Source organism: Barbatula barbatula, assembly GCF_947034865.1.
Source record: "Barbatula barbatula genome assembly, chromosome: 21".
Taxonomy (NCBI): Eukaryota; Metazoa; Chordata; class Actinopteri; order Cypriniformes; family Nemacheilidae; genus Barbatula; species Barbatula barbatula.
Genome location: NC_136784.1, coordinates 1,760,417 through 1,778,132, shown reverse-complemented (window position 1 = coordinate 1,778,132; position 17,716 = coordinate 1,760,417). Strand labels below are relative to the sequence as shown.

The 17,716-nt window shown below is 36.3% G+C and overlaps 3 protein-coding genes across 4 annotated transcripts in view; all 3 read left to right on the top strand.

The window, feature by feature from the left end:
- Window positions 1–414: 414 nt before the first annotated feature.
- Window positions 415–8,823, top strand: LOC306910526 (uncharacterized protein). The gene is made up of 8 exons (XM_079485113.1): window positions 415–479; window positions 713–772; window positions 2,456–2,979; window positions 3,141–4,571; window positions 5,164–5,269; window positions 6,585–6,638; window positions 7,334–7,357; window positions 7,479–8,823. Exons 3-6 carry the CDS (start codon window positions 2,458–2,460, stop codon window positions 6,605–6,607), a joined length of 2,082 nt encoding a protein of 693 aa, XP_079341239.1. The 5' UTR covers window positions 415–479; window positions 713–772; window positions 2,456–2,457; the 3' UTR covers window positions 6,608–6,638; window positions 7,334–7,357; window positions 7,479–8,823.
- LOC306910445 (E3 ubiquitin-protein ligase TRIM39-like) lies at window positions 7,082–8,624 on the top strand (the record flags this gene model as incomplete). The annotated part of the gene is made up of 2 exons (XM_079485022.1): window positions 7,082–7,100; window positions 7,479–8,624. The coding sequence occupies 2 exons, from the start codon at window positions 7,082–7,084 to the stop codon at window positions 7,976–7,978; spliced, it is 519 nt and encodes a 172-aa protein (XP_079341148.1). The 3' UTR covers window positions 7,979–8,624.
- A 2,746-nt stretch (window positions 8,824–11,569) lies between the features above and the next one.
- The window catches only part of LOC306910524 (uncharacterized protein), a 10,665-nt gene continuing 4,518 nt past the window's right edge, over window positions 11,570–17,716 (top strand). For both annotated transcript variants that reach the window (XM_079485111.1, XM_079485110.1), the window contains exons 1-4: window positions 11,570–11,903; window positions 14,248–14,789; window positions 14,958–15,755; window positions 16,351–16,456. In XM_079485111.1, coding sequence (XP_079341237.1) covers window positions 11,798–11,903; window positions 14,248–14,789; window positions 14,958–15,755; window positions 16,351–16,456 — 1,552 coding nt within the window. In that variant the 5' untranslated portion in view covers window positions 11,570–11,797. The remainder of the gene's footprint in view (window positions 11,904–14,247; window positions 14,790–14,957; window positions 15,756–16,350; window positions 16,457–17,716) is intronic.

Sequence of the window (17,716 nt, the reverse complement as noted above, 5' to 3'; positions counted from 1 at the left end):
TCTAAATTATGATCTTGTTGCTATGGATTTTGTCAGCAAGCCTCTATGCTTAATGCAATTGGCCGATTAGAAATAATTTTCTCTGTCATTTAAACATATTGTAACATGGTATCTCCGCTTCAAAATAAACTCTTAAATGTCTTAAAAGTCCTCCTCGCTACTCGTAACAATTTGGACCTTAAGAGCTCTCTTAAGGGTTAAGATGCTTTTTGAAATACTTCTTTCTTTCTTTACTAGGATCTGTTCTGTAATTTTAAAGGGATTAAGATTTTTCTTTAATAGAGGCCCTGGTACACAAGTTACTGTGTGTTTGTTTGCACTTCAAAATTCCAAAAATGGGGCGGGACACTGTTGCGAACTTACATAAACATCTACAGTATTTAGCAAGAATGTGGAAATACCTGTAACATCATCACTGTAGAAATGATGGAAGGAAAACAACCATCGTAAGAGTGAACACATCTGATCTACACTCACAGGTAAGAGACAGAAATATCATTTTAGTGCTTCGCTTTATATGTCAAAGCGGGTTAAAGGATGTCAAATTTTATTTGTTTTTTACACTTGAAATGGTATCAGAAATGGGTGTAGAAACAATGAAGATGTTTAGTAAATGGTTGCCCTAGTGCCAGTCAGAGAACAGTCAAAATGCTATTTTATGTGGGCTAAACTACAATTGTGAATAACATTTAGTATTTGTCTTGTGTTTTAGAAACAACAAAAAGTCCAGAAAAACACAACTACTGTAGGTTTGTCTGCATCTCGACTGCAGGTAAATAACAACAGGTGAAACTGTAATGATGGTACAAAACTGTATCTTAACAGGCAAATATCATTTTAAATAGCCTCTTTCTACCTTTAAACTTTCCCAATTCTGGGTTAAACGTGTGGGGCGTTTATATGCATATATAAAGATGTATCTTAAAAAGTAAATGTATACATTAATTCATATAACATTTAATGACACCATTTTAAACTGTTGTTACATCATGACAAATACTCACATTGTTATTGTGTTTTTTTAGTGAACAACATTGTTTACCCCTGAAAAACTTTTCTATTAACCAATCAGGGCCCATATTCACAAAACATTTGATCTAACACTAAGAGCTCTCCTAAACAGCAGTAAAAGTGTTTAGTTAAAAACCAACAATGCTGATGAGGGCAACTTTTAATAAGGAACAGAATGAAAAGGGCGAGGTTGACCTTGTTGCTACGGATGATGTCACCAAGCTTACAGACTATGACCACAGTGATTGGCTGGTAGAGGATGGGTCTCTGTCAGTCATTATATCTTAGAAATATAATAGAATGAGGTCTCATGCTGACACATTTAAATAAAGATCTTAAAATAAAAATGTTGTTATATTCAAATAAAATATTTTAATATATAAGCATTGCCGTATTCAAATTAAGATGACAAAATATACACTTAGTTACTAACTCAATAAGTGAAGAGTTCAATTAAAAAAGCAAACTAACAAATACAAAATAACTAAATGTTTCTTTTTTAAATTCTAGTTTTTATTATGCATTCCAATTAATATTAATCAAACTGTTTTTTTTATTGTTTTTTATTAAGTAAACTTATTAATAACTTAAAAAATACAGCTAATTAGAACAATACAACACAATAAACAACATGATTTTTGAATAATTAAAAAAAGAGCTATCTATGTTCATTTAAAGTATATATATAAAGAGTTCGGCTAATTGTAAGCATTTTGCATGTCTCATAAACAGTTATAAGCAGATATAAGTAGTCCTTATGGTAAAGCTCATTGACATGAAATCTTTCTAAGATAATTAGGTTTCAAAGCAGACTGCCGGTGTTACAGCCATTATAGGATTTTTGTGAGTTGGTCTTAGTGACTTAGGAGTCCTCTTCATGACTCCTAACGTCTCACAGGTTTAGGAGCTGGTTTTATAACACTTTGGAAATATTCTAGTACTAAAGGAGCCCATTATTTTTAAGAGTTTCTCCTAAATCAGCAAGTTAAGAGCTTCTTTTAGCCTTAAGATGTTTTGTGAATACAGGCTTTAGTTTATAGGTATGTGGCTAATCCTGTAACATTGGTGTAGAAATGAGAGAACTGTATGAACATTAACATGAACCTGTTAAAGTGCCAAACATCAATAGGAGATGATGGGCTGTGTACTCAATCATATGTTACACTTGTGCTTCAGTAGACCTGCTTGAGGACCAGCCCAAGGTCTTCTGCCGGTCCTGTTCCCCTCTTCTTTCTGTCATAAATCTATACCGTCCTCTCAAAAATAAATAGCATGACAGCCCACTAAAAACCAAGTACATGCATATTACAATCGGTCATTGTAGAAGTGTAGTGAACACAGCTGGTAAGTGAAAGAAATATAACACAGATTGTCCTCAACAGATTTATTATGTTAAATAAATATTATATGCAGAACAGGTGATAATATTTACATAATTTTGCAGGGATGTCCTCTAGAGATCTATTGTGTTCAATCTGTCTGGATGTGTTCAGTGATCCAGTCAGCACTCCATGTGGACACAACTTCTGTAAGATCTGTCTCAGTAGATACTGGAACAGCAGTCAAGACTGCAGATGTCCAAACTGTAATGAAACATTCGACCCGAGACCTGATCTCAGGATTAATACAACACTCAGAGAACTTGTGGATGAACATAAGAAGAAAACTCAAGAAGAACAAGCTGAAGCTGAAGTTGTGTGTGACATCTGTACTGAAGGAAAGCTGAAGGCTGTGAAGTCGTGTCTGGTGTGTCAGAGCTCTTACTGTGAAACTCACCTGGAGCCTCATTTGAGAGTGTCAGGATTACAGAAACACAAACTCATTGATCCTGTGAAGAATCTGCAGGATTATATATGTCAGAAACACGAGAGACCTCTGGAGCTCTTCTGTAGAGATGATCAGACACACGTGTGTCTGTCCTGCACTGAAGGAGAACACAAGAATCACAACACTGTTCCTATAAGAGAGGTGAGTATACTGTAGGAAGAGTTCACTCAGACATATGTGTTATTCCTCAATAGATCTCTATTATCTCTTTACCAAAACAACGTTTTTACAAGTATTGACTGATAAATACTCCCTCATGTTTAATAGATTTATTGTTTTATTTTTCTTTGTAATGGTGTCAGTCTGAGCTGCAGGAGATGATGGAGGAGAGGCCAAGAGGAGCAGAGACACACGATGAACGTGTCATTAAATATCTGGAGCAGGAGATCTCTGAAATGAAGAAGAGAAACATTAAGCTGCAGATGACAGCAGAGATGCACAGAGTAGCAGAGACACAACATGAATGTCTCATTAAAGATCTGAAAAAGGAAATTACTGAGATACAATGGAGAAACAATGAGATGGAAAATGAGATGGAGATGGTGAAACAGAAGCAGAAAGTAGCAGAGAATGTCCTTAAACTTCGAGATCAGGAGATCGCTGAGCTAAAGATGAGAGAATCTGAGCTAAAGATGAGAGACGCTGAGCTGAAGAAGAGAGACGATGAGCTGAAGATGGTGAAACAGAAGCAGATGACAGCAGAGAACTTCATTAAACTTCGAGATCAGGAGATCACTGAGCTAAAGAAGACAGACGCTGAGCTGAAGAAGAGAGACGCTGAGCTGGAGATGGTGAAACAGAAGCAGATGACAGCAGAGAACTTCATTAAACTTCGAGATCAGGAGATCATTGAGCTAAAGAAGAGAGACGCTGAGCTGAAGAAGAGAGACGCTGAGCTGAAGATGAGAGATGCTGAGCTTGAGAAGAGAGACGCTGAGCTGGAGATGGTGAAACAGAAGCAGATGACAGCAGAGAACTTCATTAAAGTTCGAGATCAGGAGATCATTGAGCTGAAGAAGAGAGACGCTGAGCTGAAGAAGAGAGACGCTGAGCTGGAGAAGAGAGACGCTGAGCTGAAGAAGAGAGACGCTGAGCTGGAGATGGTGAAACAGAAGCAGATGACAGCAGAGAACTTCATTAAACTTCGAGATCAGGAGATTACTGAGCTAAAGAAGACAGACGCTGAGCTGAAGAAGAGAGACGCTGAGCTGGAGATGAGAGATGCTGAGCTTGAGAAGAGAGACGCTGAGCTGGAGATGGTGAAACAGAAGCAGATGACAGCAGAGAACTTCATTAAAGTTCGAGATCAAGAGATCATTGAGCTGAAGAAGAGAGACGCTGAGCTGAAGAAGAGAGACGCTGAGCTGAAGAAGAGAGACGCTGAGCTGGAGATGGTGAAACAGAAGCAGAGGACAGCAGAGAACTTCATTAAAGTTCGAGATCAAGAGATCATTGAGCTGAAGAAGAGAGACGCTGAGCTAAAGATGGTGAAACAGAAGCAAAAGACAGCAGAGAACTTCATTAAACTTCGAGATCAGGAGATCACTCAGCTGAAGAAGATAAACACAGAGCTGAAGATGAGAGACGCTGAGCTGATGATGGTGAAACAGAAGCAGAGGTCAGCAGAGAACTTCATTAAAGTTGGAGATCAGGAGATCATTGAGCTGAAGAACAGAAACATTAAGCAGCAGCAGAAGATCTCAAAGACTGAAAATAATCTCCTCCTCTTACAGGTCAGCGAATCTCATCATACAGGCTCTTTTATATCTAAGGATACTTCATTGAGTTATATTAATATATACATTGACATTTATATTTGTACAAACAAATTATATTTATTTAATATTTTTGGTAGATACTTTTTTTCAAAGTGACTTTTTATCAGTTGAAATGCAAACAAAACTGTGGACAGAAAGTAACACGATAGCAACAAAAGACAACAGAATCCATTATAAACAAAATATACTGGCCCTTCTGTATGTGGCGCGATGCAAGGCGACAAACGTCTTGGTTTCTACTGACAAAAATTTATGAACTTGACCTTTGGGTCATAATTAACCCCTGATAGGTTGTTTTCACCCAAAATGTTGAGTTCTTTTAACCCACTGTTGGGTCAAAACCATTTGCTGGGTTATTTTATCCCAACAGTCGGGTTTGACCCTTTTTAAAACCCCAGCAGCATTTGGAGAGATCCACCAGAGAAGTCTGGTTTTTGACTTAATATGTTATTTTAGTTCATCTCAGGACAGTCTGTTAATTATTACGTAAGATTTCTGCTGAAATGCTACAAGAAACATGTGACATCACCGGTGTGTTTTCTTTTAGGAACAACATCAGGAGCTCTTGAGACGTCAGCAAATGTTTTTATCTGAGGATTTTTGCTCAAGCATTATAGGAATTGTCCTGTTAGTGTTGTATATTATTGCATCTGGTAGGTGAAGATAATACACATAGTTTAATGTTTTACACCAGTTCAGGAAACACCTGAGCTACAGAACAAATGAAGAGTTTGGCTCCTAAATTAGAAAACTCATGTTTTTTATTGTGTATTCCAATGAATATAAATCAAACTGCAGTTGGTTTGTTTTAATTTAAGTCATAATAACAAAAAAATACAGCTAACTAACACTGTGTCTACACCGGACGCCACTGGTGCAACACAACAAAAGTCATTAGAAACACAGAACCATTATAATAAAAAAATTCCACACTGGATGGGTGACAAACCCATTAAGAAGCAGCAGGTTTTCATGTCGCACCTGTCGCATCCAGTGTAGACAATAAAACACAATAGAAACATGATGACATAATACAAAAATATGATTTTTTAAAACATTTTTAGAGCTTTTGCGTTATATCATTTTGGATCCAAACTTTTCATTTATTTAAATACTGCACCAATATTGTAAATCTACATCTGGACAAAACAACCAGTCTTAAAGCTGAATCACACTACAAGACTTTTGCTCAGTTTTGATTTGGCATCTTGGGATTATATTATTGTTTTGATATCATTTCTTATTTTGTTGGTATACGGAGAAATAGAAAGTGAAAGAACCAGGGCTTTCCCTGAACGATTCTGCGTAATGCAATTGCAGTTTTTAACACAGCAAGACCGACGTACCACAGTTATATTTCCAAATCAAATAAGAAAAAAATACTGCATTGACTGCACTAGCAGCGATCCTCCCAAGATGGCGCAAATTTCAACAGGTAGCTTCACATTCTTTAGTGTGAAAAATAGCCAGAAACAGCAGCTTTTGGGTTATCTATTCTCCACAATGTCATTTCAGCGTTAATTTAAAGCCGATAGAGAGCGTTGATACAAGTCTGTTTCTTCTTAGCAATAGCCTGCTACAGCACCTCAGACGGATAACTTTAAAGGCGACTTTCTCAATATTTAAGATTTTTTTTGCACCCTTAGATTTCAGAGTTTTAAATAGTGATATCTCAGCCAAATATTGTATTGCATCCAAACACCATACATCAATAGAAAGTCTATTTATTCAGCTTTCAGATGATATAAATGAACTATTATGACTGGTTTTGTGGTCCAGGTTCACAAATGAAGTTTCGAATACAAACAAATAAGGCAACTGTTCACATAGTAAGATTCATGTTGAGAGATCAGAATTTGATGTTATTTTAGTTCATCTCAGGACAGTCTGTTAATTGTTAAGATTTTTGCTGAAATGCTTCACAAGATACATATGAGATCATCTCTGTCTTTTTCTTGGAAACACCAGCTAGACTTGAATTCTTGCAGTAGAGAAACCGTGACCTGGAGACAGATAAAGCTGGTTAGTAAAGATCAGATCCTCTGTAAACAGTTTAATTTGAATGCAATGAAAACGTCATTTTAAACGTATGTGCAATTTAGTTTTTATTGTAAAGATGACAGATACACTGTATGTTGGATGTTTCCTTTTGCTCTAATAGTCTTTATTCCAGAAGTAAAATATGAGACTTTATTGAGATGATTTAAGACAGCAGACTTAAGTACAAGTACAAGGAAACAATTTTAAATAATGAAATCAAATGAGCAGATAAAGAAGGATTTTTTGTAGAAGATTTGAAACACACACACAATAGTGGGGGCATTACATAGACATCCATTGATTTTATATCAGTCTTATGAAATTCTATCTCTGAACCACAACAACTAAACCTAATAATCACACAAACATGTGCTAGACATTAGATTTAAAGAAAAACAAGATTAGTATTAGTGGGGACCAACAAAATGTCCTCACAAGTGAGTTGTAATGATAATTCACTGTATTAGTGGGAACATTCAAGTTCAAGTTCATTTTAAAAAATTTTATCCTCACAAATAAAGATTTACTGCACACACATCACATGTAGTTGTATTATAGGGGGGTTGAACTGCCAAGCAAGCCAAGTTTGTTTACATTTGATAATTAAGACGCACAGACACACAAACAAACACGAATCACAAGATCAGCTGATGTTTTATTGTCATTTGTCTTTACAGAGAGTGGATGCAGCAGTTTTGCAGGTACAGTCCTCCGCTCTCTTCATTTTTATATTACAATACTTTACATTTATATACTGATACATTATTCATGAAATATCACAAACATCATCAGTTGTGATTCATATTCTCTGATCTCTCTCAGTGAACGTGACTCTGGATCCTGATACAGCTCATCCTGGACTCACCCTGTCTGATGATGAGAAACAAGTGCGCGCTGGAGACATTTATCATAAACTTTCAGAGAACCCAAAGAGATTTGATAGATTTCCATCTGTCCTGAGTAAAGAGGGATTTTCATCAGGGAGATTTTATTATGAGGTTCAGGTGAAGGGAAATACTGACTTGATTTTAGGAGTGGTCAGAGAATCTGTTAACAGGAAGGGAGATATTCCATTGACACCAGATGATGGATTCTGGCGTTTGTGGATGATTAATGAAAATGTATATATAGCTGGTTCTGTTCCCTCTGTCTCTCTGTCTCTGAGTGTAAAGACACAGAAGGTGGGTGTGTTTGTGGATTATGAGGAGGGTTTGGTCTCCTTTTATCATGTGGAGTCCAGATCTCATATCTACTCTTTTACTGGTCAATCCTTCATTGAGAAACTCTATCAATATTTTAGTCTTTTTCTAAAAACTCGTTGATCATCACACCTGTCTTATAATAAACAATTGCTTTTCATGATTTAAAATAAAAAGTTAAGTATGTTTTTTTTGGAGGACAATAAAATGTCTTTTATCAACAGCTGTTATTCAGTTTTTTTATGTGGAATGGGCAGTCAATACATGACGGTTCTTTAATAAGTTGTCAATCATCAAGATTTTACATTTAAATGAATATGAATGTTTTCTTTCAATAAATCAATTAACATTTAAAACATTTGACGACATCTTTATCATTTTATAACCAATAGCACATGCTGTGATAAAGGCCAACAGATGTCTTGAAATATACTGCACTTATTGTTCAATTTCAAAGATCAGTGTGTTCTTTTTTAATAAACATTCAAGACAATGTGACGGATCTGAAACTGCAACAAATTCACTGACTTGACCTTGAAAAACATGCTTTAAAAACTTTGCTAAATGCTTTTTTCGAGCTAAAGGTTGACATTTGCATTGAATTGCCCACATGTCCAATATTTTGACCTATTTTGTTCTCAACTGAGCAACATTTTTCTTTTGTTTGACTTACATAACTTTATATGTTTTGCTTGTAGTCAATGTTTTCTTCTACAGCTGCTTTGTAACAATGAAAATTGTAAAAAGCACTGTAAAAATAAAGCTGACTTGACTTGACTTAATATTACCATTATCATAGTATTTTAGGGCACTGCAAGACTACATATCCCACAATGCCACGCGGTCAACTGTGACGTTGTCCAGGTCAGCGGCGAATTGAGCGTGTTGTTGACTCCACACATCGTTGTTTTGTAGTTGTTTTATTTTCTCTGTAAATGTAAATATATAAATAAATAAACATCTATGAGTAGCACTGGTGCACCCCACTTCAAGAGAATGTGCACCCACCCGAAAATGAATACCGTCTGTGTAAAGTACCTTTAGCAAAACGAATAAGTCTGGTGTACATTTAGTTTGGCTCAGTTATATTTACAATAACATATTAACGTTGCTGCTGAGGAGAAATATTTCCCAAGTGAAACATGTACTGCGTAGTTTAATATGAATATATGACAAAAGTTGAATATACTACTGTTAATTTGTCACTAAATGTAATTATAATACATTTTTAGGCGATAATGTAGGCCTATTTTTTTACGTTCAAATCTGCAGTCCCTTAATAAAGATCTGTTTAAGCGTCTTTTTAAAACACAGTTTGGACGAATTCGGAGATATGAGCCCCAGGCGGTCACCGGGTGCTCAGAGCTCTTGTACCCCGCCAAATGCAGCCTCACCTCGGAAAGTGCTTCTTAATTCACCGCTGGCACCGATGAACTGAATTGAAGGGGGCTGTGGGGATCCTGTCTACCAGTTCAACGCCAGAACAAAGACAAGCCTAGAATAGATCTTGTAAGCTTTGTGCCTGAAGACTCATCAACATCATCCTGGTGTGTTTTGTTATGATAGATTTTGACCAAAATATTGGCTGCATTTACAGTATTCAACCTATTGCCAGATTATTCTTACAGATACTGTTATATTGTTATGATTTCATCCGCTGTCAAATCACATTGTTCAAAAAGACATTATGGACCAATGTAAAATACGGGACAAATTGATTTGATGCGGGACGCGTCACTGTTAAAACTCAGGCTTGTCAAGCAATCGTTTAGGTTGAATAATTCTGTACACATGTTGAATAATTTAAAGTAGATTAAATGCACATGATCAGAACACGGCTCATTCACTTTAACATCACGAGGAGAATTAAAACAATTCGTCTTTGCTATATACTTCTAATTCAAACTTATAAGGCACGGCCCTGTATCACATAAATCATGTTTTACTGCTACGGATAAATAAAATAACATATTTGATCTTTTTAAAAGCCATTTCCACATTGAAAAACATTAAAATAAATCTAGTTTTTATAAAAACATATTTTATAACAAATAAATATATTACAGGCCCGAATAACAGGCAATAATGGATTTCACATTTCCTTATGACAACCATTAATTTTAAAGTAGCTCTAATCGAGACACGAAGCAACTAGAGACTATATGTCACAACCAGAGTCGCGTCAGAGCAGATGGAGGGGCATTGGATCATCGGCGGGGGGGCACTGTCGTTTGATAAATATTTTTTGACGCATTGGCAACATCATATTAGCATGGAAATCCAGACCTAAATCTGAAAGATCCATATAGAATGACATTGAACGATTTAGACTTGGGCTTTTATCTAAAAGAGGAACAGAAGACAGCTCTGAAATTTGCGGGTTTGCCGACCGGACACGGCAAGAGTCAGTTAGCTCCAATGATCTAGAATGACATTCTACCCTTGAATGTTAGCTCCAATGATCTATCTATATAGAATGTCATTATATATTTTTTTTTAATACATATAATACACAACAGATGACAATTGTTAGGTTAAACGTTCAGAATACGAACAACAGAACAGAACAGGACAGAAAATAATAATACAAATATAATATAGGCTAAATAAAAAACATAAATGCATACAATAAATAGCTATATATTTTTTATACTTAAATAATTAACAAATTACGACGACAAAAACTAAAACACTGAATCGGTTTTTTAAAGAATTTCCCCATCAGACAAAGTTTTTTCGTATAGATGTTTCTGAAAACTTAAGGCTTTTTTCTTCATAAAACGAGTTTGACATCATCACACCAATGTCTGCGTATGGACCAGTTAAATCGCCTGCAGAGAATAAGGATGTCACAACAATAATGAGCCACTCACACAAGGTATAATTTAGTTTTTGATTTGCGTAGAATGCACATTTTGTAGAACTTGAGAAATAAATAAAAATAAAATAAAATACAGGAAATGGAACAAATTAAATACAAAGTGTGCTTCAACAAATAAAATTAATTCTTTAAACACCGTTTTTCTCAGGGTTTCAAGGACTTTAAATACTAAAGACTCATTTTCTAAACAAAATAATTAAAGGACAAGAATAAATGTATATTCTGCTATTACTTTATGCTAATACTTGTTTTTAACCCGGGTTACACACCTCCCAGCAGTTTATACACGCACCAAGCAGAAATGACATAAGCCCTTATCTTTACAGACAAGCTGTTTTTCATGGCAACGGTGTGTTATACTTCGCAGTTGTGTTAACAGACGGCAGTTATTTAATGCCAAAATGGCGTCACTCTTGAACAAATTGCAACAGAAGCAAACTAAACTGATTTTTATTTCCTCAATATGTCCTGAGTAAGGGAAAAATATTTTTCTTGTATTTTTCTGTTATGTATTCTCACCACAAAGTTTTGACTTATTTTTTGTGTGTTCCGAGTGTGTTTTATACTTTTCTAGTATCACTCATTTAAATGGGAAGCTTTTTATATCTTGTATGTTATACATATTGTACCCCTCTGTCATTGTATCATTTGTTTTTATTGTTAATAAACAAATCACATCCCCTCACCTTTGAAAAGCTTGCACTCCCCTGTATATATATGTATATATATATTTATGAGTGTATATGTAGATATGTATGTGTCTATGGTTTCACGTCCCCGTTTTCAGCTCCTCCCACACGCGGCTACTCTCGACGATCTGTTACCTAAACAGCAGTTTCAGAAATTCGTCAGACTTTAAAGGACATCAGTATTACAGACAGGGGTTGACTTAATAATTACATAGTTTTTTGTCGGTAATGTTTTCTCCTGGTCTTCTAATATGAATACAAAATATGAATAGAAAATATCCACGTTCTCAAAAGAAAATTTTAATTCTTATAGACTTTTGTTTTACCCGATCTGATATAAAATAAAATAATAACAAAATTTGCTGAAAAATAATGCCTTCACGAAAAAAAAAACTGGAAAGGAAACTAAATCGAAGGGATTCTAGCACAGGCAGTTCATCACTGCAAACCTGGATTGAAAGCTCCAGCAAGCCAGCAGGTAAATTAACATTTTAAATTTAGCTGATAGTTTGTACAGTAGCCTGCATTTTCCATTATAATCTATAATCGTTTATCATATAATATTAATAATATTTTATTCAGATAATATGGTAGGACTGAACATAAATGAATGTTAATTACCTAAAAGAGTTGCACATAGCTTAGTATAACATAGTATAGATTTATGCTGTATAATATTAAATTAAGTGTCTTATACCATGCGTAATTGTGATTTTCTATCAAAACATATATAATAAAGTCTGAAATATCTTTGACCGAATGCTGCCTTCTGCACTAACTAGTGCCCCTTTTTTAGTTTTGGCCACTGCCCCTCAAAATGTCTGTGCACAGCCCTGAATATATTTATCTCCAGTTACTTTAAAATATATTTAAAATGTACTTTAGGAGCCAGAATCACTGTGGCTTTGTTGGCACAAAAAGTTATGAGTGACACGAATAGACTGAACTTCCCGGTTTGCAGGTGTGTCACAATACCTGTAACATCTATGTAGCAACAAGAGAAGGTCAAGCTAACACGCACGGTCCATATAGATTTATAATGTTAGTGGTTAAGCAGATTTAAGTGTGAGGGGGTATTTAATCAATAAGCAAAATGCTGTTTTATTCTTCTGTTCACACTAGAAAGGCAATACTTGGGGCAAATGTGATTTGGAAATATTTTATCATTTAAATCCCTTCTCATATTTGTCTTGATAATGTGAGATTCATGTGTGCATGTACATCTCCAGTTACTCTGAAATGTATTAAATGTACTTAATTGGCCATAATCACTGTAGTGGCTTTGTCTGCAAATGATAGAAACAAGTTTGGTGACAAAGGGGAGTGTAACTGCCTGAAATAGACTAAAACTTCTGGTTTATAGGTTTTTGAAAATACTTGTTTAATTCCTGTAGCAACGAAAAAATGTGAAACTCTTGATTTACATTGATACTGGTGCATTAAACTACTGAAGTGTTTAAACTGAATATTTCTTCAGGTATTTCATCCCCAACCAACAGCACATTAATGCTAAACTTACATCACATGACAGCAGTTTGAAGTTATAGCTGCACTTAGTGACTTTGATTGGAGGGTGGTAGGTGGGTGTTTGTGGGGGGGGGGGTGGCTTGTTGGTTGTGGTTTGGGGGTTTCATTTGTTGGGGCTGTGTGGGTCTGGTTTTGTTTTGTTTTGCGGTCGATGTCAGACAACACAGGAATAAGTTACATTATGCCATTACTATTTTCCCTGGTTGTTCCTCTGTTCTATGGAATGGGACCGGGTTGGACCTGCACAGTTCCGGCGTGTGGGGCTTCCTGGGTAGCAGCTGGTCGGCTCTCCCTGTTCTTCGTGGACATTTGCTCGGTTGATTTTGGACAGGGTCACTGTGTGCAGCTATGACATGTCAGAGGAGATCTGACCCTCCTGGCTGAGCCTGGTTTCTCCCGAGTTTTTTTCTCTCCATTTATTCATCATTGGAGTTTGGGTTCATCGCCCACAGCAGGGCAGTTTTGGTTTGCTCACCTGGAGACTGCATTTATGTATTTATTTATTAGATATTATTTATTAGAATGATCTTGCTTGGTCTATAAACACCATGCACTGTGCTGTGTTTTACCTTTGTGTGTTTTTTTGTTTTTCTTATTTGCTCCTGTAAAGCTGCTTTGGAACAATGCACAATTGCACATTGTGAAAAGCGCTATATAAACTAATTGAATTGTGTCATGGTACTGGGACACCATGCGTGTAGTGATGTGATGGAAACCTGGTGAGGGGATTAGAGAATCGGGGCAAGTGTCGTAGACACCGAACACGTGCGGAGCTGTCAAACCGGCTCCCCACGAGTTCACCCCCACGAACAACACAGGACACAGAACCAAGACAGGTCTAGGATCACGACAGAATTGAATTATTGTAAGAGTGAACACAGTTAATCTTTTCATACAAGAAAGTGACAGAAATATAACACAGATTGTCCTCAACAGATTTCTAATATTAGTCCTCGGGTTAAGTATCTTATATGAGAATGTTGGACAAAAAAAGATAAACATTTGTTATGTGATTGTAAATTTAATAGTTTGTGTAATTTTGTAACACGCAACAAAGAAACGGGAAGTTTATGAAGTTTATGTTCATCACATTTACTTCAGATAATCACATGTACTGCAGTTAATAGTTTTATTTTGTTTCAGTTACTTTGAATATAAAAGCTCACCCCAGTGAGAGACAATTTATATATCTATGAGCTAATGTCGAGCATAAAAGTGTATAACTGTTTATAAAACCAAAAGGAACATGTCAAATGTATAAGTTTTTGATATAATTTCATAATTTATTTTTGCAGTGATGTCATCTTTCAGTTATCAAATGAGTGAGAGGCTTGAGTGTTCAATCTGTCTGGAAGTGTTCAGTGATCCAGTCAGCACTCCATGTGGACACAACTTCTGTAAGATCTGTCTCAGTAGATACTGGAACAGCAGTCAAGACTGCAGATGTCCAAACTGTAAGGAAACATTCGACCAGAGACCTGATCTCAGGATTAACACAACACTCCGAGAACTTGTGGATGAACATAAGAAGAAAACTCATGAAGAACAAGCTGAAGCTGAAGTTGTGTGTGACATCTGTACTGAAGGAAAGCTGAAGGCTGTGAAGTCGTGTCTGGTGTGTCAGAGCTCTTTCTGTGAAACTCACCTGGAGCCTCATTTGAGAGTGTCAGGATTACAGAAACACAAACTCATTGATCCTGTGAAGAATCTGCAGGATTATATATGTCAGAAACACAAGAGACCTCTGGAGCTCTTCTGTAGAGATGATCAGACACGTGTGTGTCTCATCTGCACTGTGACAGATCACAAGAATCACAACACTGTTCCTATAAGAGAGGTGAGTATACTGTAGGAAGAGTTCACTCAGACATATGTGTTATTCCTCAATAGATCTCTATTATCTCTTTACCAAAACAATGTTTTTTTTTATATTAGTCTTATACTAGTATTGACTGAGAAATACTCTTAATAGATCATGTTTTATTTTTCTTTGTAATGGCGTCAGTCTGAGCTGCAGGAGATGATGGAGGAGAGGCCAAGAGGAGCAGAGACACACGATGAACGTGTCATTAAATATCTGGAGCAGGAGATTTCTGAAATGAAGAAGAGAAACATCAAGCTGCAGTCGATCGCAGAGATGCACAGAGCAGCAGAGACACAACATGAATGTCTCATTAGAGATCTGAAAAAGGAAATCACTGAAATACAATGGAGAAACAATGAGATGGAGATGGTGAAACAGAAGCAGAAAATAGCAGAGAATGTCCTTAAACTTCGAGATCAGGAGATCAGAAATCGAGATCAGGAGATCATTGAGCTGAAGAAGACAGACGCTGAGCTAAAGATGAGAGACGCTGAGCTGAAGAAGAGAGACGCTGAGCTGAAGAAGAGAGACGATGAGCTGAAGAAGAGAGACGATGAGCTGGTGATGGTGAAACAGAAGAAGAGGACAGCAGAGAATTTCATTAAAGTTCGAGATCAGGAGATCACTCAGCTGAAGAAGATAAACACAGAGCTGAAGATGAGAGACGGTGAGCTGGTGATGGTGTTGATGAAACAGAAGACAGCAGAGAGACAGTATGAAAATACCATCAGAGATCGAGATCAGGAGATCACTGAGCTGAAGAAGAGAGACGCTGAGCTGGTGATGGTGAAACAGAAGCAGAGGACAGCAGAGAATGTTATTACAGTTCAAGATCAGGAGATCAGACATCGAGATCAGGAGATCACTGAGCTGAAGAAGAGAGACGATGAGCAGCAGCAGAAGATCTCAAACACTGAAAATAATCTCCTCCTCTTACAGGTCAGCGAATCTCTCTCTCATCATACAGGCTCTTTTATATCTAAGGATACTTCATTGAGTTATATTAATATATACATTGACATTTATATTTGTACAAACAAATTATATTTATTTGATATTTTTGGTAGATACTTTTTTCAAAGTGACTTTTTATCAGTTGAAATACAAACAAAACTGTGGACAGATAGTAACACGATAGCAACAAAAGACAACAGAATCCATTATAAACAAAGAATTCTGGCCCTTTTGTATGTGGCGCGATGCAAGGCGACAAACAAATTGGTTTCTACTGTCAAAAATTTATGAACTTGACCTTTGGGTCATAATTAACCCCCGATAGGTTGTTTTCACCCAAAATGTTGAGTTCTTTTAACCCACTGTTGGGTCAAAACCATTTGCTGGGTTATTTTATTCCAACAGTCGGGTTTGACCCTTTTTAAAACCCCAGCAGCATTTGGAGAGATCCACCAGAGAAGTCTGGTTTTTGACTTAATATGATGTTTTAGTTCATCTCAGGACAGTCTGTTCATTATTAAGATTTCTGCTGAAATGCTACACAAGAAACATGTGACATCACCGGTGTGTTTTCTTTTAGGAACAACATCAGGAGCACTTGAGACGTCAGAAAAAGTTTTCATCTGAGGATTTGTGCTCAAGGATTATAGGAATTGTCCTGTTAGTGTTGTATATTATTGCATCTGGTAGGTGAAGATATAATACATCAAGTTTAATGTTTTACACCAGTTCAGGAAACACCTGAGCTACAGAACAAATGAAGAGTTAGTCCTAAACTAGAAAACTCATGTTTTTTATTGTGTATTCCAATGAATATAAATCAAACTGCAGTTAGTTTGTTTTGATTTAAGTAATAATAACGAAAATAGTTCAGCTAACTAACACCGTGTCGACACCAGACACAACACAACACAACACAAACATTATAGAAACACATCAGAACCCATTATAATAAAACATTTTCCACACTGGATGCGGCGCGGCACGATGTGACAAACCCATTAAGAAGCAGCAGGTTTTCATGTCGCACCTGTCGCATCCGGTGTAGAAAATAAAACACAATAGAAACATGATGACATAATACGAAAATATGATTTTTTAAAACATTTTTAGAGCTTTTGCGTTATATCATTTAGGATCCAAACTCATTTATTTAAATACTGCACCAATATTGTAAATCTACATCTGAACCAAACAACAAGTCTTAAAGCTGAATCACACTACAAGACTTTTGCTCAGTTTTGATTTGGCATCTTGGGAAGATTATGATCCACTGCTATTATTGTTTTGATATAATTTCTTATTTTGTTTAGTATACGGAGAAATAGAAAGTGAAAGAACCAGGGATTTCCCTGAACGATTCTGCGTAATTGCAGTTTTTAACACAGCAAGACCGACGTATCCCAGTTATATTTCCAAATCAAACAAGAAAAAAATACTGCATTGACTGCACTAGCAGCGATCCTCCCAACATTCAACACTTCATGAAGTAGATTCACATTCTTTAGTGTGAACAAAATAAGCCAGAAACACCCGTACAATCTTCACTCACTGCTGTCCGCTCTTGGAGAATTACCCACTCAAGTTTGGTATCTATGTTAAGATTAGAAGTTCAGCTTTAAGGTTCATCTATTCTCCACAATGTCATTTCAGTGTAAAGCCAATAGAGAGCATCAAAACAAGTCTTTTTCTTCTTAGCAATGGCCTGCTACAGCACCTCAGACGGACAACTTTAAAGGCGATTTTCTCAATATTTAGATTGATTTTTGCATCCTCAGATCTCACACTGTAGAGTTTTAAATAGTGATATCTCAGCCAAATATTGTATCGTATCCAAACACCAAACATCAATGGCTTTCAGATGATGTATCAATTCTATAAACCTTATTAAGTATTATGACTGGTTTTGTGATCCAGGGTCACAAATTTAACAAATAAGTAACTGT

Excerpts from the sequence above, each read along its gene's own strand:
- LOC306910526 (XM_079485113.1), top strand. The coding sequence starts at position 2,458 with ATGTCCTCTAGAGATCTATTGTGTTCAATCTGTCTGGATGTGTTCAGT. Across the intron at positions 2,980-3,140 it reads ACACTGTTCCTATAAGAGAG|TCTGAGCTGCAGGAGATGAT; the intron begins GTGAGTATACTG and ends TAATGGTGTCAG. Across the intron at positions 5,270-6,584 it reads GTTGTATATTATTGCATCTG|CTAGACTTGAATTCTTGCAG; the intron begins GTAGGTGAAGAT and ends TGGAAACACCAG.